This window comes from Atta colombica, unplaced genomic scaffold, assembly GCF_001594045.1.
Source record: "Atta colombica isolate Treedump-2 unplaced genomic scaffold, Acol1.0 scaffold33, whole genome shotgun sequence".
In the NCBI taxonomy this organism is placed as follows: Eukaryota; Metazoa; Arthropoda; class Insecta; order Hymenoptera; family Formicidae; genus Atta; species Atta colombica.
In genome coordinates this window covers 2736348-2758938 of record NW_017259437.1, presented here as the reverse complement: position 1 = coordinate 2758938, position 22591 = coordinate 2736348, and the positions used below count along the sequence as shown (strand labels likewise).

At 35.4% G+C, this 22591-nt stretch overlaps 1 protein-coding gene across 5 annotated transcripts in view; it reads right to left on the bottom strand.

Annotated features, from left to right (window-relative positions):
* Positions 1-664: 664 nt before the first annotated feature.
* LOC108690545 overlaps positions 665-22591 on the bottom strand; it is a 122082-nt gene continuing 100155 nt past the window's right edge. For 3 of the 5 annotated variants that reach the window (XM_018197894.1, XM_018197893.1, XM_018197895.1), the window contains 12 exons: positions 19638-20043; positions 15859-17283; positions 4845-6805; positions 3898-4109; positions 2501-2765; positions 2154-2375; positions 1912-2061; positions 1730-1837; positions 1472-1624; positions 1273-1389; positions 1098-1199; positions 870-998 (listed from right to left, as the gene is read on the bottom strand). In XM_018197894.1, the coding sequence (XP_018053383.1) occupies positions 870-998; positions 1098-1199; positions 1273-1389; positions 1472-1624; positions 1730-1837; positions 1912-2061; positions 2154-2375; positions 2501-2765; positions 3898-4109; positions 4845-6805; positions 15859-17283; positions 19638-20043 (5250 nt within the window). Of the gene's footprint in view, positions 999-1097; positions 1200-1272; positions 1390-1471; positions 1625-1729; positions 1838-1911; positions 2062-2153; positions 2376-2500; positions 2766-3897; positions 4110-4844; positions 6806-15858; positions 17284-19637; positions 20044-22591 lie in introns of all 5 variants that reach the window. The other 2 variants (XM_018197896.1, XM_018197897.1) reach the window with 2 other exon arrangements.

Sequence of the window (22591 nt, the reverse complement as noted above, 5' to 3'; positions counted from 1 at the left end):
GATTTAATTCTTAAATAAAAATAATGTACAATTTGCATATTGTGTTAGACATCATAAAAATACTGTTAATTATTTGGAGAAAGAAAGAGAATAATTGGAGAAATTAAAATAAGTATATTCCGACAGCTTTACAAATTGTCGATGCATGCCAATTATACGGAATGTATACGGCACCCTGTATCCTTGACGCTGTTGATTCATGAAAATTCTTCAATATTATTAATCTGTGAACCCTATATATAACCTCGAATCTAAAATCTACCCTATTAATATCATTTTCGCAAAAAGCGATACTGGTAAAAAGAATCGCAGAATGGAAAATGCAGATAAAGTATATTAACATCCGTAAATAATCTGCGAAAAGAAAACAATACCCAATACACCGGTCAATATCACAGCTACTCGTCTTGTCTTTTTTTTGAGAATTTAATCATTAATATTAAATAATTCTATATATATGTGTGTGTGTGTATATATACATATATATATATATATATGTACTTAAAATTATTCATTAGGAATCGACGAAATTGTGCGCGACTCTCGAAGCCACGTAGCACTTTATTTTACAGTGTCGTAGGAAACTCAAGTTTCTGCAACGTACTGTAACAACCGAACACAGATGGTCATACCTCGAATTCGGTAAGAACTAGACTTTCGCTCGTCGATGGCTGCGTCAATGAGGCGAGGAAATCCTTTGGTCTAGCGTTCTCTCCGCAATAAATCATTACTAATTCATTTGGAGATCATATACATGAATTTATGCAATCGCTTAGACTTCTTCGCACTGAAAAACTTCAGTGACTTAAAAATGCGTTAAATACATCCGATAACGTCGTGTTACATATGCACTTATTATATCTAAGCCTTTAGTTCCTCGCTACACCACAGATCATGATATTAGGAAGGGCTCCTCGACGTTTGCGCCAAGCGCCAAGAGACTGTGCGTGAGCCTGTAATGTTCTACACCATCTTTTCGTTCTCGCGCCATCCTCTGCCTATAATAAATCAATTTACCATTTATTCGTATCAATGTCAATAAATTCTATCTTTAAATTCATATTATCTCGATCTGTATTTAAAATTAAGCTAAATACCTTAAATATAAATGTTTCTTTAGAAGACAATTCCTGTATTTCGAAATAATCTTCGAGATCCGTTTCACAACATACTATGCATTTATCGAGATACAGCGGCTCCTGAAATGATATCGATGGTTCAAAAAAACGGATTTGTGTGATTAATAAAATAATATGAAATATAATCACTCACTCGTAATAAAGAATATCGTCCAAGTTTCTCTTTAACCAGAAGTAAGGTAGCTTCCTTGATACCTATGTGCTTTGGAAAGAGCGATTCGTCGTTAAATTCGGGATAGTCGGCATTCGGCTAAAAAATAAAAATGTTATTTACATTTAACACACACAAAATTTACGAGACATATTTAAAGACACGTATTGTACATATTTACTTTGCCGTTTGTAACAAGCATAGCAGTAACAGGCGCAAGTTTAACAGTTCGACCGCGTCTCCAGTTGTTGTCAGTCGGTTGCGCTACCAGAAGACGTCCTTCGAGGACAAACCTAGCTTCTTCGTGTGCCCATTCCAAAATCTCGACAGCCATCTAATGTAAATTTTATAAAAATTAATAGCATGATTAAAGAATTAAGCAATTAAAATTTTAAAATTGAATAAGTATAAATAGAGTATCTTAATTAGATTTACACACCTTTCTTAATTTAATATTCACCATATCCTGTTCGCCGACGGACCGTCTGCCATTCTGAATAATTGATATTCTCCTCCACAATTTCGTCGACGTAACATCCTTTGCCTCCTATTATAATTATAAATACATATTTATTTTTCAATTTTAAATTGTACTAGATATGTACTTCGTGATATATTTACAGCATTCATATGTTCCAAATGTAATTCGATATTTGTTTGTGCTTGCTTAAGCCTCTTTTTCGCTTCTTGGATATCAGGTCGAACAGAAGGTGTCGCTTTGAGTAAACGTGCCAGAAGCAAAGGATATTTTGTAACTCTTTGGACAGGAACCTGTAAAAAATACAATACATCAATTATGAATATATGATTTATATCTTTCATTTCTGAATAAAAGGTTAAATCAAGGAATTAAGTAACAATACCATTAAAAAGGAGTTTAGATTCATTCTTCGCAAAACCGTGTTCTCCATTTGAGAAACCCTGAGAAAGATGCGAAGAAGCTCTTTCTCCTTCTCCAGATTTTGTAATAATAAACTGGCGCCGCCTTGACGCGTGCAGTAACTCTCGAAAGCGTGGAGCATTCTTTCGGATTCGAGGAAGATCTTACCCACGTCCACCGTCAAGAGATCCTCGTCCCCGGATTCCTATACAATCGAAAAGATCAGACACAATACAACATCACAATACACATACTTTTCAATATCAATTCATACGCGTATTTAAAATAAGAACTGAAATATACATGTCTTGCAAGAGTTTCTAGGTTTACCTGAGCGAGTTCCACATTGTCCTTTAATTTCTCGGCTAAAACGAGATTATGTTCGAGCAGCTCTTCGACGTTTAGGAAGATCGCTGATAATTGTTCCGATGTGAGAAGACCCGCTCTTAACATCGGCCGGTGAAACTCCTCGAGTATGATTTGTAGATCTCTGCCGTATTTCTGCTCGGTTTCCACGATTTCCGTGATAATCTCTTTCCGTTCCGCGCGTTTCTTCGAGCATTTCCTGCACACGAAAGGCGCATAAACGACACCGCTGAAAAAAAACATGAAAAATAAAAATATCTGCGCGACACCGCGATAACGCAAACCTTATAATTAAGGAACCTGCTACCAAAAAAAATTTTGTCAGATAAAAGACAATCGAAGCTTGCAACTACAAATTTGTATGTGTAATCTACAATCGGACAAAAGAGGTTGTCGCAACTTCCGGACGCATATTGCATTATCCATTCATCAAGCGTCAACCGTGCTCTTTGATAACAATACTTTCGCTTTCGAGCAAATAAAATCGATGGTTGGAGAAAGTAGCTCACTATTTCTCTCGCGCTGCATTTGTCGCGTAATTTAATCGAACAAATTCTTAGATACAAATTCTAAAAGCATTCAATAGTTTTGGACAATAGTTTCAGACAGCCAAACTTGAGTAACAAAAATAAATTACGATATGGATAGATTAAAAATTTCAATACAATTTTAATCCATTCTTGGAGAATTTAATTAGAGAGACTGTTAATTAATCAGAGAGCTCGCATTTCCAGTAATCGGTGCATTAATTTGAGCAAAGATGATTTTTTTCGATTGATTTCTCACAAGAGGAAGATCGGTACAGATCGCTACGACGATGCGCAGGTGGATCACAGCTGTGAAAAATTCGCGACCGTAACGAAACGGCATTCGTTCCTCGATTCACAGGATTACTCCTGGGAGGCCGGAACGCAGAACGGCACTTTGTTCGTGGATTTATTTATAGTTCAGAGGCGAATCGAGCGAATCTCGCGCAGAGTTCGCAGTAAACCGAATCTCTCACGGTCGAAACTCGGCCGCGCAGCCGTGGAAGATACGCTCTAGCGAGGACTTTGGACCGTTATATCCTCTCTCCGGATCATCGAACGTTATCTGCGAATCTGGGAAGCGATAACAACGATATGATTTAGGATGTCGAGAAGAACATTAAGAACGAGTTTCGAAAAGCTCTCGTAGTACATTTATATGCATCCAACGATTCAAACGGGAAACTACAAAGAGGTGAAACTACAATATAATATGACAGCAATCATTCATTCAGGATATCGAAATATTTTTCCATATTTATAATACCGGATATCGAACGCATCAAAACAAGGTCTCTCAAGGTTCGGTATCAAGTCTCTCATATCAAGGCTCACCTGTCTGTTATCAGAGGATCCAGTCGTTGCTCGCAGTCCTCGCATAACTTTGTGGCCCCGGAAATCACCTGCGGCATTCCGCCGAGGAGGCTTCCCGGGCCGGAGGAGACGTTGCCTGTCCTCCAGCGTCTCGCGACACATCGAGTGCTACTGGCTTGGCTGCTCTCAGATCCGACTCCGCTGTCAGTTCTCTCTATGTCGACTGTCCGCGACTGTGACAATGATAAGAAGCATTGATTAGAACCCCACGTTAACTAGCATGTATATGTTATTATTTCAAAGATCTCAAAAAAATGTTTTATTGGAATTATTAATTGGTACTCAGTCAAGTCTGTTGAAAACAAATTTTGTCAAGTGTTTGCTTTAAATTTTCAACAAAAAGATAAAAAAAATTTGATGCAAATTATGTTACATTTGATTAAATTGTTAGCAGATAAAATTCACTGACAAAAAATATTGGTAAAATCATGTTTGCAATTTGATAACAAAAATTGGCGGCAAAAATCAATCAAAGTTTCGTTTGATTTTTGTCGACAACTTGCTTTCACATTATATCAGCAAACTTTGTCAGCGAAAGTTTAATACAGACACAGTTGATATGAATTGGCTGAATATTTTGATCGAATTTACCAGCAATTTGTAGACAAATTGCTAATATTTTGTTGTCTGGGTAGCTTCAAATTCACCTTCAATGTTTCCGGTGAGCTCGTCAAGATAATATTGCATTCCTCGCTGCAATTTGATAACAAAAATTGGCGGCAAAAATCAATCAAAGTTTCGTTTGATTTTTGTCGACAACTTGCTTTCACATTATATCAGCAAACTTTGTCAGCGAAAGTTTAATACAGACACAGTTGATATGAATTGGCTGAATATTTTGATCGAATTTACCAGCAATTTGTAGACAAATTGCTAATATTTTGTTGTCTGGGTAGCTTCAAATTCACCTTCAATGTTTCCGGTGAGCTCGTCAAGATAATATTGCATTCCTCGCTACTGTCGGACACGTTGGAGATCTGTGAACTCTTGGAACTGAGATCGCCCAGACTAGTCTCCTTTTGCTCATATAGAGCTTCCAGATCTCTTTCAGCATCGTCTTCCTCATCCTCGTCTTCATCCTCATCTTCCTCCGCGGAACGTGTGCGATCCTTAGAATCCATTAGAAAATTTAACAATTCGAACTTGGTAGAGATATTATTCTCGTCCTCGGGGGACATTGACATTTTCTTGAAGAAGTCTTCGGGACTTTTGGACAAGTAGGTCTCGGCCAGATCCTCCGAGTTGGACTTCTTAAAAACTTCCTCGGATAAATAAGGGCCGAAAAACTGATCTGGAGTGATTTTTTTGTAATATTCGACATCGCCAAAGTAGATTCTGTCCTTGATATAATCTTCTGTGGGTGGCGGACTTAGAGGTAACGGCGGTGGTTCGTCGGGTATCTCCTCGTAAATCGGTTCCTTGATCACCTCGTATGGATTCTCTTCAAGGAAGAGATTCGTCGAGATGAAGTCACCATCCGAATTCAAACTGGATGAACGCGAATAATTTGCTTCCAGAGTAGACTCAGAACTCTCGTATTCTTTGCTCTTCAGTAAGCTCTGTTTCAGGATCTTCAAGATGGCCTGACCGCTGTCCTCGTCCAAGATTTCACCGTTCTCGCGAGCCTTTCGTAGAGAATCTTCGAGCAGCTTAGAAATCAGAGCTTCCTTAGACAAGCTGGGCAGTTTGGAGGAATTTTCGATATTCTTGAACCGCGTCTTGGACTCTGGCTGCGTCATTCTTTCATCTGATGTGTAAAATCTCGAAGACTGATTAGAATTAGAAGATTTAATCTCAACGTTCAGCCTCTTTTGTTTCTCAAAATTTGATGCCGACTGTTCCATGTGACGACACAAAGAAGTATCATCGTTACTCGATTTTGATGCTTCGCCATTCATCTTTAGATTCATCTCGCTATTTTCAGTAACGTGATCTTTCCCGATTTGTTTAGAACGAGAATCATCATTCATCGATTCGACCACGATATTCGATTTATAATTTTGGAGTATCACTAGAGTGCGATTCTCCACGGCGTTCTGGACCTTCGGCGGATTCTCCGAGTTTACAGAGATCACTGTCGGATTGCAAACGCTATCTTCTCCGCCGACACTGATAGTCACTTTGTTACCTGGTGTTAGTTCCGCGTTTGTACTTTGATCGCCGTTGATAAGAATGGACGTTCTTCTGGCGCCTCTCGGACTAGATTCCGGACCGATCTGCAGCCGATGTACCAGTGGCGATGAGCGCGGGCTTACCGTGATTTTACAGACATTGCTCTCGGGCGAGTTGATTTCGATCTTCGAGGATCCGTAAGAACTCGTCGAATTCCACGATGCTGTCGACGCTGAAGAAATCGTTCGCCGATGATCCCTGATCGAATTGGCAGGGTTCTCATCCGCATCAACGCTAGAATAACCAATCTTGAACCGATGTCTCTGTCTACCAGGCGGTGGAGACCAGCTCGTAGGTCTCATCGTACGGAAATGTTCATTACTTGCATCGGAAATATCACTGCGCGCATCTGGAGGTAGATCAACCTCCTTTTCGGCATTATCGGCAGTCTTCTCATCAGGAATCTCATCTACGTTCTTGCTAGTCTCGATCTCGCAATCGGAATTCTTAAACCCGCCATCTGTTTCTTCTTCGATCTCTCTTGTTTCGTTCTTTCTTCTCAGCGAACTTTCCTCATCGACATCTTCGCGTGAAACTGCGGACGATGACGATGACGATGACGATGAAGATTCCTTGATCTTCTTGCTGAGACTGAGGCGCATCGTATCCGAAAACAGGACGTCACCTGCCGAGATCTCCGGTTTGTTGAACGACCGATCGCTTTGACTTCGCGTCAAGAAGGATTTTCTCGAGTTCTCTGCAGGTAGCGAAGAAGAAATCAATCAATAATGAAAAGAAGTTATGACGGTGTAGAATTTTAATTCTACAATGTATAAATATATTTATCTTTTAATGATTATATTTAAACATAAATACTGTAGTATCAAAATATAATGGTGTAACAATTAAGAATTTCTGCAATTATGAGTTTCTGCAAAAAGTGATATTTATATTTAACAATATAATTATAATTAAATTAAATAATTTTTTATCTAGCTCTAAATCACTCAAACTTTTTGTGTTACTTTTAAATACAATATAAAAAAATTTAATCTTTGTAATCTTTTCATAAAATATATGCGTAATATGTTTCTTAATGTGCACATTTATTACATAATTCTTAAACTATATTAAGATATAATACATAAGTCTAACATATTAAAAAGAAAACATTAAGAAATATTACGTTAAGAAATATTAAGTAGGATATATATTAGATCTCCTTTCCTCAAACGCTCGATTTGAAAATAAATATTAATTTATTGTACATTTCCTGTTATAGGACTTAAAATTATCTTAATATAACATAATTATTCTTAAATACAAAAAAAACAAATTATATATTACTTGGCTGCGAAAAACAGCCATAGATACATAGTATACTTATCATTTCTAGTAAAACATATAATTTTCTTATCTTTCAGATTTCTTATTTACAAAATTTAATAAAACCGATTAATAAAACTATGCATTTCATGTTTATATAAGCAACAATTTGAAATCAAACTCGAACTATAAAAGAGTAAATGATTTATATAATTTAATTTTATGTTCGCAAATATTCGTTCGGTGATTTATTTTCTCTTGTTGTTTTTTATACTTTATATTTATAATAGAAATATTTCTCCTTTTGTGTAAAGCAAGAATTTCCGTTCAGTTCACGGATCTAGAGAAATGTCCGTAACGCTAAAATCCGCCGGAAGCAAAACCGCAGATGTGAAGCATGAAGTTGGAATTGGATACTCGTGAAAAATACGATCGACGATTTGATATCAAAATTTACTTAGACGCGTTTGAGAAAGTTTATGCTGTTTCTTAGCAGATTTATGGTGGTATCGCATAATAATAATGTATAATTGCATTCGTAGAAGAAAAGTATATTCAACTTCTTCCTAGTAAAAAAATCACATTATATTCCTGTAAGAAACAAGAAATTCGAAGTTAACAATGATGTTAACATATTTTTATTTTTGACGATTTGAAATAGATTTAATATATTTGTATTATTTTCTATCACACACACGTATCTACTACAGATTAAAATTTGGAAGATGTCTGTATTTTTATTTATAGAATTGGAATCTTTTACAATAGTTTTGAATTTGTAATAGATATTAGAAAAAAATGATTTAATTGTCAAATATTATTTAAGCAAGAATATCCTCTTCAACTTTCGATATATTTCATTCAAATTTGAAATTTCATTCAAAGTTTGTTATGACAATCTCAATGTAAAATTTCATGTAAAATCGAAGATTTCCTTCGATACATATCTTTAATGACCGGTGAAAGTGCGCCAATTTTGGGTGATTCGCGAGCAAAACGAGTTTAAAATTTCTCGCTGCGAGAAAATTCAATGGTTTTTCTACGGTTGCTCCACTTTATACGGTCATCAAGAAGAATCTAAGACGCGTGCGATTATCCGGCCGCAAAAGCGATTGCGCAAATCGCCGATTCGCCTCGTTTATGGCTTTATGACTTGGATCAATCTCACATACGTAAAAGAAAAGATGAGCTGCCGCCGTTGCGAGGTTTTGCGAAACTAAGTATTGTGCCGCAATAGTTGATGAGCCTTCTTTGCGTGAATTTAAGCGTGTTGATCATCAGCGTAGCATCAAACATGACGTCAGTATAAATACTCCATAAAATACTTTTAAAAACAGTAAATATATGTTCCATTTTTAGTTTATCATAGCTTAGAATTTTGTATAATAATATTTTTAATATTATAATATTATAAAAATTAATGCGTAAAATTTTTAAAAAGTTTAGATCTGAAATCTATATAATATTAATAGACTATAATCACACGATTTAGAATTCCTTAGTTTAAAGTTCGCTACTGAAACACGCGAAGAAAGGTATTGTTCATGCATATCTTTCCTCGAATTTCATGCAATTATCCGGCAAATAAGGCGATCGCAAAAAGTATACTTATTTATATCACGCGTAGGAAATGTAAACAATGAGTCAAGAAAAAAGTTTGAAGTAGTGAACAAAGAGAGAGAGAGAGAGAGAGAGAGAGAGAGAGAGAGAGATGCGTCACGCTTAAAAAAACATCGCTCTAAACATTCTAGGTAACGAGCCGCTCTTCTGTGAAAGAAAAGCAATGAACAAGCGATGGACAAGGATCCTCGTTCGCGCGAGGATTTACGCCACCGCGTGCAAAACGAACGAAGATCACTGATGATGTACGGACCATGAATCGCCATGATGCGAAAAAGGGTTTATCAAGCCGAGTTTATACAGCCAAGCGCCGTCGTCTCATTGTCGGTGAACGAGTGAAAACGTGAGAGATCTCTAAAAAGCATATAATTACATGGTTCTGGACCATGCGCATGCAGATCAAGAGAACGAACTAATGATTTATGAGGCCCGTAAGTAAACAACGATGGCGCGAAAGAGTCAAGGTTCTCCACAAGCTGCACGATCAGGTGCATTCATTACAGGCGCAGCACGTGCTTATGGATGATCGATAGTACCTCTAAAATCCACTGAGTATTTATCGAGAAAATCTTTTTCATCCATTTTGTTCACTTATATTTAATTTTTTTTTCATATTTTTGAAATAAAAAATTTATTTAAAATACATATATATGTATTAATCTAATATCTAAGTTTGATTGTAATTAACACTTCTCGTATTTAGTTGATTTATTTATACAAACGATCCTGTATCTAATCTTAATTATTGCTTAATCTGTTTTATTTATTATTATTTACATTTATATTACATCATAAAAATTTATGCAGAATGGCTGCGTTTAGCAGAAAGAACAGTTTTGCACAACTGTTGTAATATTTTATCAATTTAATTGATTCTTGCCAATAGTTCCTCATTTCACCTAAATGTATATAATATAAATCAATCATATTAAAAATCTGTTATATATATATATTTACATATATAAAGCTGCTTTTTCTCATGAATGCAACCAATGTAGGTGCATTGATCCAACTGCAATATAGAACTTCTGGTATTTTTGCAATATAAAATGTATATTACAATATTAGATTTATTCTATTTTTATAGTATTTTTATAGTATTTATATTTTTTAATTGATATTTCTGATGAATTAAGAAGATCATTCCCAAGATTATATTCAAATTATTAATTAATAGTAACAAAACAGCAAATAAAAATTTTTATTTGTATAATATATTCAAATATGATATATCCAAATAGCGCAACAGACACGCCTCAATTTAATTAGAGAAGATTAGCTACAGATATTAATTTTCAAAGTGGAAAGAGCGCAGCGAAAGCAGTCCCGTGTAAATTATCGTCATTGTATTATTACATTATTACTGAATTACTGTACGCGCAATACAAAATGTGAAACTGAACGAAAATAATCCGCGATACCTATGCATCGCGCGCTTGCATGAAGGCCGGCACGGGGAGGAGAAACGAGCATAAAAAGATTCTTGGGAAAAGAAATCGGCGTTTAGATTTTATAATTCGAACGCGCCAAGAGGAGTTTACTCGTGCCTGAGCTTAGAAAGTAGACTGGAAGTAACTAATTAAAACGCGCCGTGAAGGAAGAACAGAGATGGATTGTGCAAAGCAATGAATGGAGATATTCTATCTTTAGAATCCACTGAATTATACACATTGAATACTAAAACCATTTGTAAAAACGAATACTAAAGTCGATACTAGCATTTAATTGCTATTTTTTTTCTGTCATGATTTGAAATTTAAAATTATTTAAAATAATTTTTTTTAATTAACCCTCTGTCTGCAATCATATCTTTATTCCTTCCATCTGCAACTTTTTGTTGAATCCAAGTTTTTTTAGGCTGACCAAGATTTTTTTTAGGTTTTCAAAAATGTGAAAAAATTCAAGGTAATTTTCCAATATCTCTATTTTACATTATCAAAGTTTTTTAACTCAAATGTAAAAATTATTTAATCCCCTCTCCTCGCTCTTTTTATTTCAGGGAAATTTGAGAGTGGAATTTCTATTTGTGTTCAAAAAACTCAAATTGCAAGCTGAAGGTTAAAATTTTTTAATTTAACTTGTTTTTAAAATAAAAAATTGAATTTTTATATTTGTAATTCGCATCTCAAATAATTAATCGTAATTATCATGGTATCGTAATTATCATAGTTATCATAATAAATTATTATTTTTAAAGAGGTGCACTTACTAACTTTCTTCGTAAGAATAATAAGTTTAGTATTTAGTATTAGTGTAGAAGCGATAAATAACAAAGCGGATACGAAGAGAGGAAACCTCGCGCTTACGAAGCGTCTCGGTCACTCGCTCGCTTGCAGTTATCTAACATATTGTCGCACAGTACATTTACACCGGAAATACGATCACCGGAAATCATCGTAGGCGATTTGTTTTCCGTTATACACTGTCGCGAACGTAAAGATTCACGAACGTATTTCAGGAGTGATCGAACCAAACAAAATGTGAAAAAATTTTTAAAAACAGTTTCCCACTTACAATATTTTTTGTGCAAATCAAGTTTATTTTATTTTATTCTAATTTCTTTATGATAGGAAGAAATAAATTAATATTTAAGAAGAAAGTCGAGTTATATATAAATTTTCTAATTAAAAATTTAACTGTAAATATATACAATTGTGTACAATCAGAGAAACCAGACTGCGAAACAGTTATAATACATTGTAACTTGCATATTTACAAGTGGAGTCGCTTTTTTGCACTCAATTTTCCGAAGATGCTTATTAATTATTTGATTGTGACTAAAAGAAGCATTGTTAGTTAATCTGGATTAAGTCTAGCCAACATTGATGCAACGAGACTTTAGTCTCATTTTAAGACATGAATGACTCTCAACGTCTCTCCGAGAGAAACTGTCAGCTATAATCTTGATGCGAACTATACTGCCGTGCTTGATTATTGAAGCATAACTACTGAGCTACATGTTAACTCGTCTCGATCAGTCGACCTATCGTGAGCAATAAATACATCATACATCCAAAAAGTGCATTGGCACGATCATCATGCACATGGTGTACAATTACTATTACATTACGACATGCATATTTTGCTATGCTACTACTATTATAATCGATGTTATTAGTATTGAACGTGACTTATGACGACGGGCAAAGATTGAGCGCGGAATATCAATTAATACTAATTAATATGACATATGTAAAGAGTGATTAACGCAACGTTCGTTCTATTAATAGAATGGATTCACATAATTCTTACTTTTTCTTGTCGAGATCGGCAGACAAGCCGCGTATAAATCGGTCGGCGCGGCACATTTCAACTCCGACATTACCGCCAATCATCCGAGTTAATTCACACGACTTTTTCCCGTCACGTCTTATCTCGTGTCCGTGTGCAGACTCAATTTGCACCGCGAGTTCTACATTCTCGAATCCACTCATCACGTCGTAAACGTCAGATCTGGTTTCGAAGTCCTTTTCGAGAAAGATTTAATTATGCGAAATAGTGGAATTAACGAAGACTCATGAATTAATTCTTTGGAAATCTACGTAATAGAGAGAGGTAACAAATATTTTTTTTAAATATTTTATTAAATAGAGAGTAAATATTTTAATCGTTTTTCACACTTATCTAATTATCAAAATCTAATTATCTGAATTTTTCTTTCTATTTGAATAGAATATCGCATTCGATATATAACTGATATATAATATAACGATATATAATATATCTGAAATAGCAAAAGAAATTTCCTATGAAATATACGTGATAGATAACTTTTTATATAATTAAAAAAAGAAATTTGCTAGAAAAATGGGAAATAGAAACATATTTTTAAAAAATATATATTTTGAATATATATTTTGAAAAACGCAAATATATATTTTCTAAAACGCTCTTCATAATTAGCGCCTGATTTAATTATCTTATTTTCTCTTTCTTTTTCTATTTGTTTAAACGAAATCACACGCGATGTAATCTTGATACGGTGATAAAACAATGTATCATGAAATGTGAAAGAAATTCTCGATGGAAATTATTTCATACTTAGTCGGAAGCCACTAAACTTTCACAAAATTATATTTTCAATCATGAAGTGAACTTCCGCGATTTCAGAATTCGCATATCGCAGTAGACTCGCAAACCGGCGCTACGTGATGCACTTTATTATCGGAAGCACGTGCAAGTGCTCGATACGATATCAAGACCGATTTAAACTGAGGAAATACGCATATTTTTCTCTTTCCTTTTAAAAAAAAAAAAAGATAATGGGATCGAATTGAAGTGTTACTGATTAAATTAATATGTAACTATTCCTGCTCCTTTCTCGACAAAGTGTTTACGATACACCGGCGGGTCGCCATCGACGTACCGATAAATATGTACATGTCGTTCCATATAAGGCGGACAACCGCCGCTCGCATTGTCCCCGATCGTTTCGTATCTTTCCCACGCGTCCACTTTCACGGCATCTCTCTCTTTTTCAACACGAATGCTCAGAAAACGCGAGCCCGCAGCATGATAATACCTTTGTGGAGAATCGTTTTTGCTTCGTGATAAATATGCGACGTTTGTTAGAATAATTTAAAAGATATATCCTCTTGAGTAAAATTAAAAATACTCAGTATGAGTAACCGTCCTCAAAACGGCTTTGTCGATGACAAGAGGAGAAAGGTTAGCAGATCCTGACGTCCCTGAGTTTTATCCTCGAACTGTTTGGATCGCTTTTAAAAGTAGCTTAAAGAAATCATGAGCGTTGTGTCTGAAGCATTCGAAAGTGCATAAGGTCAGGGCTAGCTGGCATTAAATTGACAAATTATTCTGGTTACTTACTCCAAAGATACATTCTAGCTAATAGTAGATTGTTAAAAAAAGAGTTCTCTCTCTCTTTCTTTCTCAGAACAGTAATAAAATAATCTATCTAACTCTCACTCACACATTACATCTTTTTAGATATTGAATGCACAAAAGAATATTTTTCTTAAAAATCACAACAGTCAAATATTTATTAACACGGTCGAAAAATTTATGTTAATAAATCATTAATTTATTTTCCGTTCATCAACAAGTGATACTTTTCTGTAGAGAGAAAAAAAAGACTTTACCTATATATTACAATCGCGCCTTCTGACCAATATTATTAATTTCACTTTCGTGTTAACTTGCCATTTACGAGAATAATTCGAAAAATTCTCAATCTGATAAGAAAAACATGATTTTTGGTAAAGTTTTTCTTATTTTTGTAATTCTTTTCATTGGATTGTCATGAGGGAACTAAAAATTGATTACTTTACATGGTGGAAACAAAGAAATTGATGAACATATCTGTCTAAAATTTTAACAGTACTATACAGGATCTTTAAAATTATAGTTTAATATTTGTGGCGTTATTTTTGTGTCACATCAAATATTTTCCGAACTACCCTATATAGTTAACAAAAATGATCATTACCTATGCGAAAGAAAGAATAACTTTTTCATTTATATTTTCATCATGTATTTCTCTGAAAAGAAATGACGTCGCCAGTATTGTAAATTGTAAAAGATTTGTTAATTTTTAAAAGCCTCGAGAACACGAGACGTAAACCATTAGCAGGAGCATTGCACGAGCCATTATGTTTAAATGCATAACTTTTTTTCAGAAGTTCAAGGATAGCCTGATAAGTCATGTCAACCACACGCGGTTCATTAATCACGTGTATTAGCATAATGGCCGGATGAGAGGAGGATCGTATTGACGAACACGATAAGCTGATGATCCTCAGTGCAAGATTATTGATCTGCAATGGACCAAGATTTCTATCCGCGATATGAAAATGTACAGTTGCATTGTATTTAGACTACTAATTACGTATTTAGACTACTAATTTCCGCAAATGAGATTAATCCCTAGACTACTATAAATGTATCACCCTTGGGACAAACTGTCCCTGTTACACACGCATACAGCGACCGTAAATTGACCGGTTATAATTATCGCTGCAGAGAGGTCTATCATTAATTTATTTCTATATTATTAATAACTACTGATATGGCTCTTAGATAACGCTTATGTTATTACGAATGTCTAACACTAATTTTGAGACATGAATTATATATCCAAGAACATCACCGTAAAACGTTTAACGCTAATATCATCGCGTACACTGTTATAAAATTATAGCTAATGCGTGAAAATAAATAAAGAACAACGTGATATCGACTGTGGCGAATGCAGCGATTTATATATAATCGAAAAAATGATACGTACTTAATTATGTAATCTTGTGTATGAAGCATGTAATTCAAACAAAAAATTATGAATATATAGATAAAGCTTTATCGTATCAAATAATATAGTACGAAAAAAAATATCAATCGAAAGATAAAAAGAGAAAGACAACAAAAAGTCAGCTTATGTCTTAGCTTCTTTCTGTCTTAAAACGCAAGATTATTTTTGTATTTGTTACAATTATTTTATGAATTTTATAAAAATTTTTTATTATGAATTTAAAATTTTATTTTTAAAATAGATAATGCATTTCTTTGTTTTTCTCAAAAATGCAATATAGGATACGCCATTTTATAAATAAAGCAACATAATTACTTTAATAGTCCAATAAAATTATTTTCAAACCTGTATCTAAACTAGATGTTTAGATATCTCAGCAAAATCGTTCTTTTCATGTGATTAGTCAGTCATAACGTATTGAAGTTTTATGTAAATTATAAAAAATGAATTTGGCCACTCTTTCACAACCACTGATTACTGACTTATTATTTTATGACACACTACTCGCAACTCACTTTTAACTTCTGATCTATTACTAATGGCTTATAGTTATAGAAAGCTCATTAAGAATTTTATATAATAACTCAGAAGAACCTTACCTTCGGATTTTAGGATTAGATCCTTCTCATCTACAGCGATACCTGGGAGACGATCCTTTAGCTCCTCGATCTCGATCTCCAATTCAGTCTCGTCTTCAAGTCTGATGGTTTTCTCGTCCGACAATCTCCTCTCCTCTGGTAATATCCTCTCTCTGGAAACGTCGATCTTCGAGGCAGGTAGCGAGTTACCAAGTGAAGACTCGCTTCCGATCTTGTCTTGTTTCTTGAACGCAATGGAACGATCAAATTTCCTAGATGGAACGAACTTGTCTATCTTAATCTTGTCGGGACCAGGCGGTGTGATTTTCTTTATTTCCGGCACGATTTTTGGCTCTTTATACTTGATTCTGTCTACTTTCGGATCCCTGATGTTTGGAATTGTGATGAAATTGTGTTTTTCCTGTTGCTCTTGTGATATGATTGGCGCTTCCTCCTTCTCTTCTTTGTGTTCGGAGCTATTGTCCCGCTGTTCCTTACTGCAATTGGCGATTCTGCCAATCCTGCTCCACGAAAGTCGTGTCGCCTCGGATGGTTTTTCAGGTGCGAATATTACGTTATCAACATTGAAGAGCACATTCTTTCTTTTACTCTCGATCTCTCGGCCACGTTTCAAGATGCTTTTCAGTGTTTGCCGGGCCTCCTTCAATCGTCTAGGTGGTCTCTTTGGAGATACCTTCGGTATTGGAATTCTAGTGACCGGCGGTGGCACATCGTCATCGTCGTCCGATATCTCTCTGGGCCTCTCGTTGAACACTCTAATTCGTTGACCTCCGATAGCCGCTACAGCATTTCTATTCGGTATCCTTTCAATCGACTTTACTTTCGACGAATCGAATAGACTGGACGATCTTGTTCTGAGATCATCCTGCTCTAACGCGTTATCCGACAGATCATCACTCAAATCATCTTCGTCCTTTTGTTTCTTCAATAACAGATACGGATTTACGTTGCACTCAAGGATACTTTTCCGCGAGTCCGCAGTAACTGTTGTTGTTCCGTTCTTCCAGTCGTCATGGCTGGTCCTTCTCTGATTCGCTTCCCTCATTGGTTTCTTTGAAACGTGAGTCAATCTGGCAGATGTCGCGGTGGAATGAATTCGCGAGTGACTCTCCGGAGTTTCATCCAGCATCCAATCATCCGAGGACGCGCCGCCGCTGATGAAACCAGGTCGCGATTTGCGATCGTCGTAGCTCACAACCGTGCTCGGCTCCTTGTCGAACCACTCGGATCTGGACAATGATGTATTCTCGGTTGTGCCTTTCCTTTCCTTGACAGCGGCCCTTGATACCATGCTCTGGCTTCTGGAATCTCGCTGCGAGGATGGTCGATGTGGCGAAATGCTACGCGCCCGAGATGATCTCGGCTCCACCAATCGATTCCTTCGCATCTGGTCGTACGGATCATCGATAGTGGTCCTCAGCACACCTAATAAATAGGTTTAACTGTTGTATTCGCGAGAGGAGATCATCGCAACTGTTTCGACTTACGTCGACCTAGATCTCTAAATCGAACGCGAATAATGAAATTTCTGACGCTCATTTCAATTTCTTATATGCATGTTAGAGAAATTATTCTCTCAAGATGTACTCTAGAATTTGAGCGTCTTTAATCTGTTTAAATTTACATTTTTTTTTTTAGTACACTGTATGAATATATACACTGAAAAAATGTATTAAATTTTAATAAATATTTGTTTGTACTAATTGAATATTTACTAAATGTAAATATACATTTATGTGATATAAGAAACCATCAATTTGATTTAATTATCATTTTCTTATAGAATAAACATTTATTTATCGTAATACATGTTAAAATAGTATTATTATATAAAAAAATATGTCATAAAATTTAATTAATTTTTTCTCAATATGAGCATGCTACTGAATTGAATATTTTCATATTTATATTTTAACAACGTATAATGTATTTTATTTGTTATAGTATAAAAATAGCATTTCAAAAAGAAATAAACAAGATATATAATGTACTAAATTTTTTAACTATTTGCTATCCTTATCTATCATCGATTACCAATGACAAATGTAATTCAGATAATCAGATAATATATACACGTTCATATTTCACATAATGGCAGAAACAATTGCCATTGCGAAAACCATTCAAGTGTAAAGTATCAATTGTCTTAATCGAAAGGTTGCTGCTCTACATTTCAAACGCTTCACAAGTATCATTTGTAGTACATGTCTTGAAGCGTCTCTCTCTTGGCAAACAAAACGATATAATCTAAAATGATTTAAATGCAAACTAAAGTAAGTATAGTCACTGAATAAAATTCAGTTATCTTGCTTGCGGCTGAGAACTTTTTGCGCTTCGCCGCATGCACGCTATCTCGAACATGAGCAAGGAGAAAATCTCTAATACGAAGAGCGCGTACAATTAGAGCATGAACATCATCGGCAGCACGACAGGCAGAGGCTCTTACATCCCGCCCTCGCTTATCTTTCGAGCTCGGAACCAACACCCTCATATTTTAGATACGCAGAACGTTCCACTTTGTAGATATCTATTTCTCTAACATGTCTTGGCAGAATATATAACGACGAAAAAACCATTCTATATATCATAAGAATACCATTATAAATGTACCATTCATAAAAATATTGAAAAAGAGTAATCTTCGTAAAATAATCCAAGATATAAATTAAATGGAAAAACTGTACTGCAATTGATTATGTCCGCTATCTTGATAGATCATCGCTAACGTTGTACGTGAACATTGCAATTTGCTTCATCAGCGAAGAAGCTTCATCAGAGAAGCAACTAATACTAGTACATAGAAAAAAAATTTTGGTTGCATTAATTGGAATTCTGATTAAAAATGGACAAAATTTTCTAGTTGTATCTATTATAGTTCAAATAATAAACATTCTGATCAAAATCTTTTTATTCGTCCATTTTCCAGATTGCTTCTCACCCTGATGAAATAACCTGTAATGTTCACAAAATGTTGGTTGTTAAATATATAAAGACACGGAGATAAATCGTATAACTTCTTCAAAGAATGTCTTGTTGAAAATAGACGAACCAGAAAATTCTGATTATATATAAATAATAAAATTTTGGTCATCACTAAAATTTATTGTATAATAGATTTAACTAGAAAATTCTGATTCGTTCATTTTTAATCAGAATTCTAATTAATTTTACAAAACATCTTTCTCAATGTACCTGTGAAAGCCTCAAAAGTGTTCACTGTGTGTATCCAAATATCCGAGAACGCGGAATAACATAATAATAATTTTTGTAATATTCTTGAGGCTTCCACGGGTGCTTTCTATATAAATATTATACATTTCCTTCGTGATCTATTCTTGGAATGCCAATGTTTCGTGAACCTTGCAGTCCACTTCATCAGAGCGAGGAGTAACCTGATACTTATTATTGTAATCGATACTTATTATTGTAATCGATAGAATAAGTACTCTCTAAATCTGAATCAGTGGATAATCACTGATATCAGTGCCAAGTGTGCCACTAGTAATCAATTAATTAAATGTGAGATCTCTAAGCTAATGTAACTCTAGCTAATCTTTATTATGTGATGTAACTAACCTTGTTTTAGTGCTTAAATTCAATGAATATGGTATTAAAAAATTGAAATTAATATGCAAATATCAATATTTTAATTATTAATGCTCAAACATTCTTTCTTTTTTAGTTAAACTTCTGAACTGATTATCATGCCAAGTATGCCACTGGGTAATTAGTGACTATCCACTGATTCAGATTTAGAGAGTAAAGTTGCAATTACTTACCAGCGAGGCTCGGCCGGGATCTCGAAGATGACGGTAGTCGGCAGGTTCCACCGAAGGGCAGACCGGCCACCCGTTGGCCGCCGCATTTGCGGCAGCTGCCGAGTTTCCTTACAGTGCCGGTGAGGAACTCCGGGCAGGAACATACCACGAGCAATGGCGTTGCGCCCGGCAGCGGCGGCGGTGTCAGGAAAGGTCGCGCCGGGTCATGTCCGGTGAGCCGCGACGATCTGACAGTGCCGTACAGCCATGGATCGCCGCTATAGATCATCTGGCGGGAGAGTATGCTGCCGCCGCTTATGGTACCCCAGCCACCCTTACCAGGGTCATCCCCGTGGTTCTGATGCTGCCGCGACAGACCCAGCCGCACGCTCCACGACTTCTTGCCCTTGCTCAGAGTATCGTAGCTCTGCGATCAGTCAAGAAGGAAAGGCAATTGAGCGGACATGATAAATGAAGGGTCAGGTTGATGAAGGAACATTAATCATATTATATTTATATTATTTATTAAGAATATCATATTCTCTCTTTCTCTCGTTTCTAATATCCAAGGAACATCGATTTTAATGTAATTACAATACAGTTATCTAATATTATGCGCGAGCTGATTACTTCCATTTCTTTTTTCGTTTTTCTTCTTCTCAGTTATGTCTTACTTCCGCTACTATAATAAATAAAAAGGGAAAGAAGGTACAAAAAGAATGATTTTGTTTTGAAGCATCTAAAAATTTAGATACTTCAGATAGATACAGATTTGAAAATTATTTCTAGTTAAAATTTCTCAGATTTCTCATCAAAATCATTCTTTTCATATTCTTATAACGTTCACAATTATAATTGTAGTTCTAAGTCTAGAAAGAAAATAAATTAAAGAATTTATGAATATTGCATTTACATATCATAGTCTAAACGTAAGAATTTCTATCGCTACAACAGGATATGACAGCACAATTTTCCGCCCTGATAAGTACATGTAGTTTTGTTAATCGTCAACTCTCGTAACTTTTTATAAATTAAAGCATATAATCTATGCTCAACTAACGTAATACTATACATTCGAGACGCATAAAGTATTTTAACTATATATTCGTTGTCAAGAAATATCTAATATACTTTTTTATCGACGTGATTACGCTTGTTTCTTTGACTGCCGGACGAAATTGGAAGTCCCGTAAGAAGTTCCATCGTAAGAAACGTCCGAATGTATTTGTTACGTATGTATAATTTGCGGCAGTCTTACAATAAGTGACTATCGGTAATTACGGATGCATCATTCTGCCTAACTCTCCGGTCAGTCCGTCGATACCGCGCGCCTATAATAACTTCCTGGATACGGAGAACACGCGACATTCTCTCTCCTGAATAGCCGGAGTTATATTCATTCGGAACACAAAACAGAAAAGCCATTGTTGCCTCTGTCATTGTCCCGGCCATCATTCTATCCTTCTTCGGGTTGTTTACCGAAGGTACACCGTAGTTATGGCATGCATACGACATCGGTATTTACGCCCGAGGAAACAAAATTCCGATGCATATCACTGGAAACTTGACAACACGTATACGTCCAGTTCCAGAAATATATATCTTCGTCAAGATACTTTATCTCTCTTACAAAGACACAAGGATCTCTATTACAAATTTGGAGCAACATTCGAACTGTTTTCAGGTTAAATAACATTCTATATCGAGACCTCATTGGCAATATCGCACTTTATACTAAATAGTTGATTTTTTTTATTGTGAATTCTACTAGATAAATTTAAGTTCATAAAAAACGAGTAAAATACGATCCAACTTTTATGATAACAGAAATAGTAAAGTTTTCACATGTATTTAAGAATTTTTTCAAATTTTTATTTACAGAAATAAAAATCTGCAGTTCCAATTTCGAAAGATTTCCAGAACTAAAATTTGAAAAACGGATTAGTGGCAAAGATACACAAAATTGTTAAAACATTTTTTCTCGCAGGTGTCAGTGTCAGCATCAATTAAAAAACAATCTATATCTAACACGCGATTTTTCACAATTATCAGTCACTAAAGATAAATTTCGTTTCCGGTGCTCAATGCGACTCATCCTATTACAGCTTATCGCGTCGGCGAAAGCGGATTCTCACGTTACGCATTAATCTCATTGCTGCGGAGGAAAACTTAGAAAAAAACACAAGAGGCAAAATGCAAATTGCGCAGCCTTTCGACCTGACGTATCACTCTCATCCATGATTTGATCCGCAACGAAAATCGATCCGCGTTCGATGAGAATTGATCAACGAATCTGTCGTTTCGATTTCCCTTTAACGGCATATACAACCAAGATACGCTCGATCTTCGCTCCCCGTTAGCTTCTTCACGTCCAGAAGCCTCACGGATCGCAATTCGCGAGTCCCTTCCGCAAATCGCTGCTCGTCAGCTGCATTGCGTTCTCCGAAGAAGGAAAAACGAGAAGGATGTTCACGATGCGAGCCTCGATGGATAAGCACAAAGAACCACTACGTGAAAGAAGCCATGGAAGTGTGAAAGAAACGGAGGAAACGAGTGGAAGACAGTCAAAGAGAGACAGAAAGCAAGCGCATTTCAGGGAAAGTAAACGATGTAGGAATCGCTTGCGATCGGCAATTTAAATTCATTTCCCCTTTAGAGAAATCGGAGAGATAACGTCGCGCACACGTCCCGTGCTTACGAAGCTGAGTCTTTCAAGAAAGAGAGAAAGAGATTAAATGGCGCGCGCGAAGAGAAGTTGATATTTGTACAAGTATAAGTTTGTACAAGTTTGTTCGCTTATCGCAAACGATGATGTAATTTATTAATATATTTTCGAGGAATTCCTTGATAAATTTTATATAACAAAGAAAAAGGAAACTATTATAAAAATGTCAACTATAATTCATTTAAGAATTATATTATAAATGTATTTTTATTCTATTTTTGACATATTTAAATGATATTTCATTTTCTTA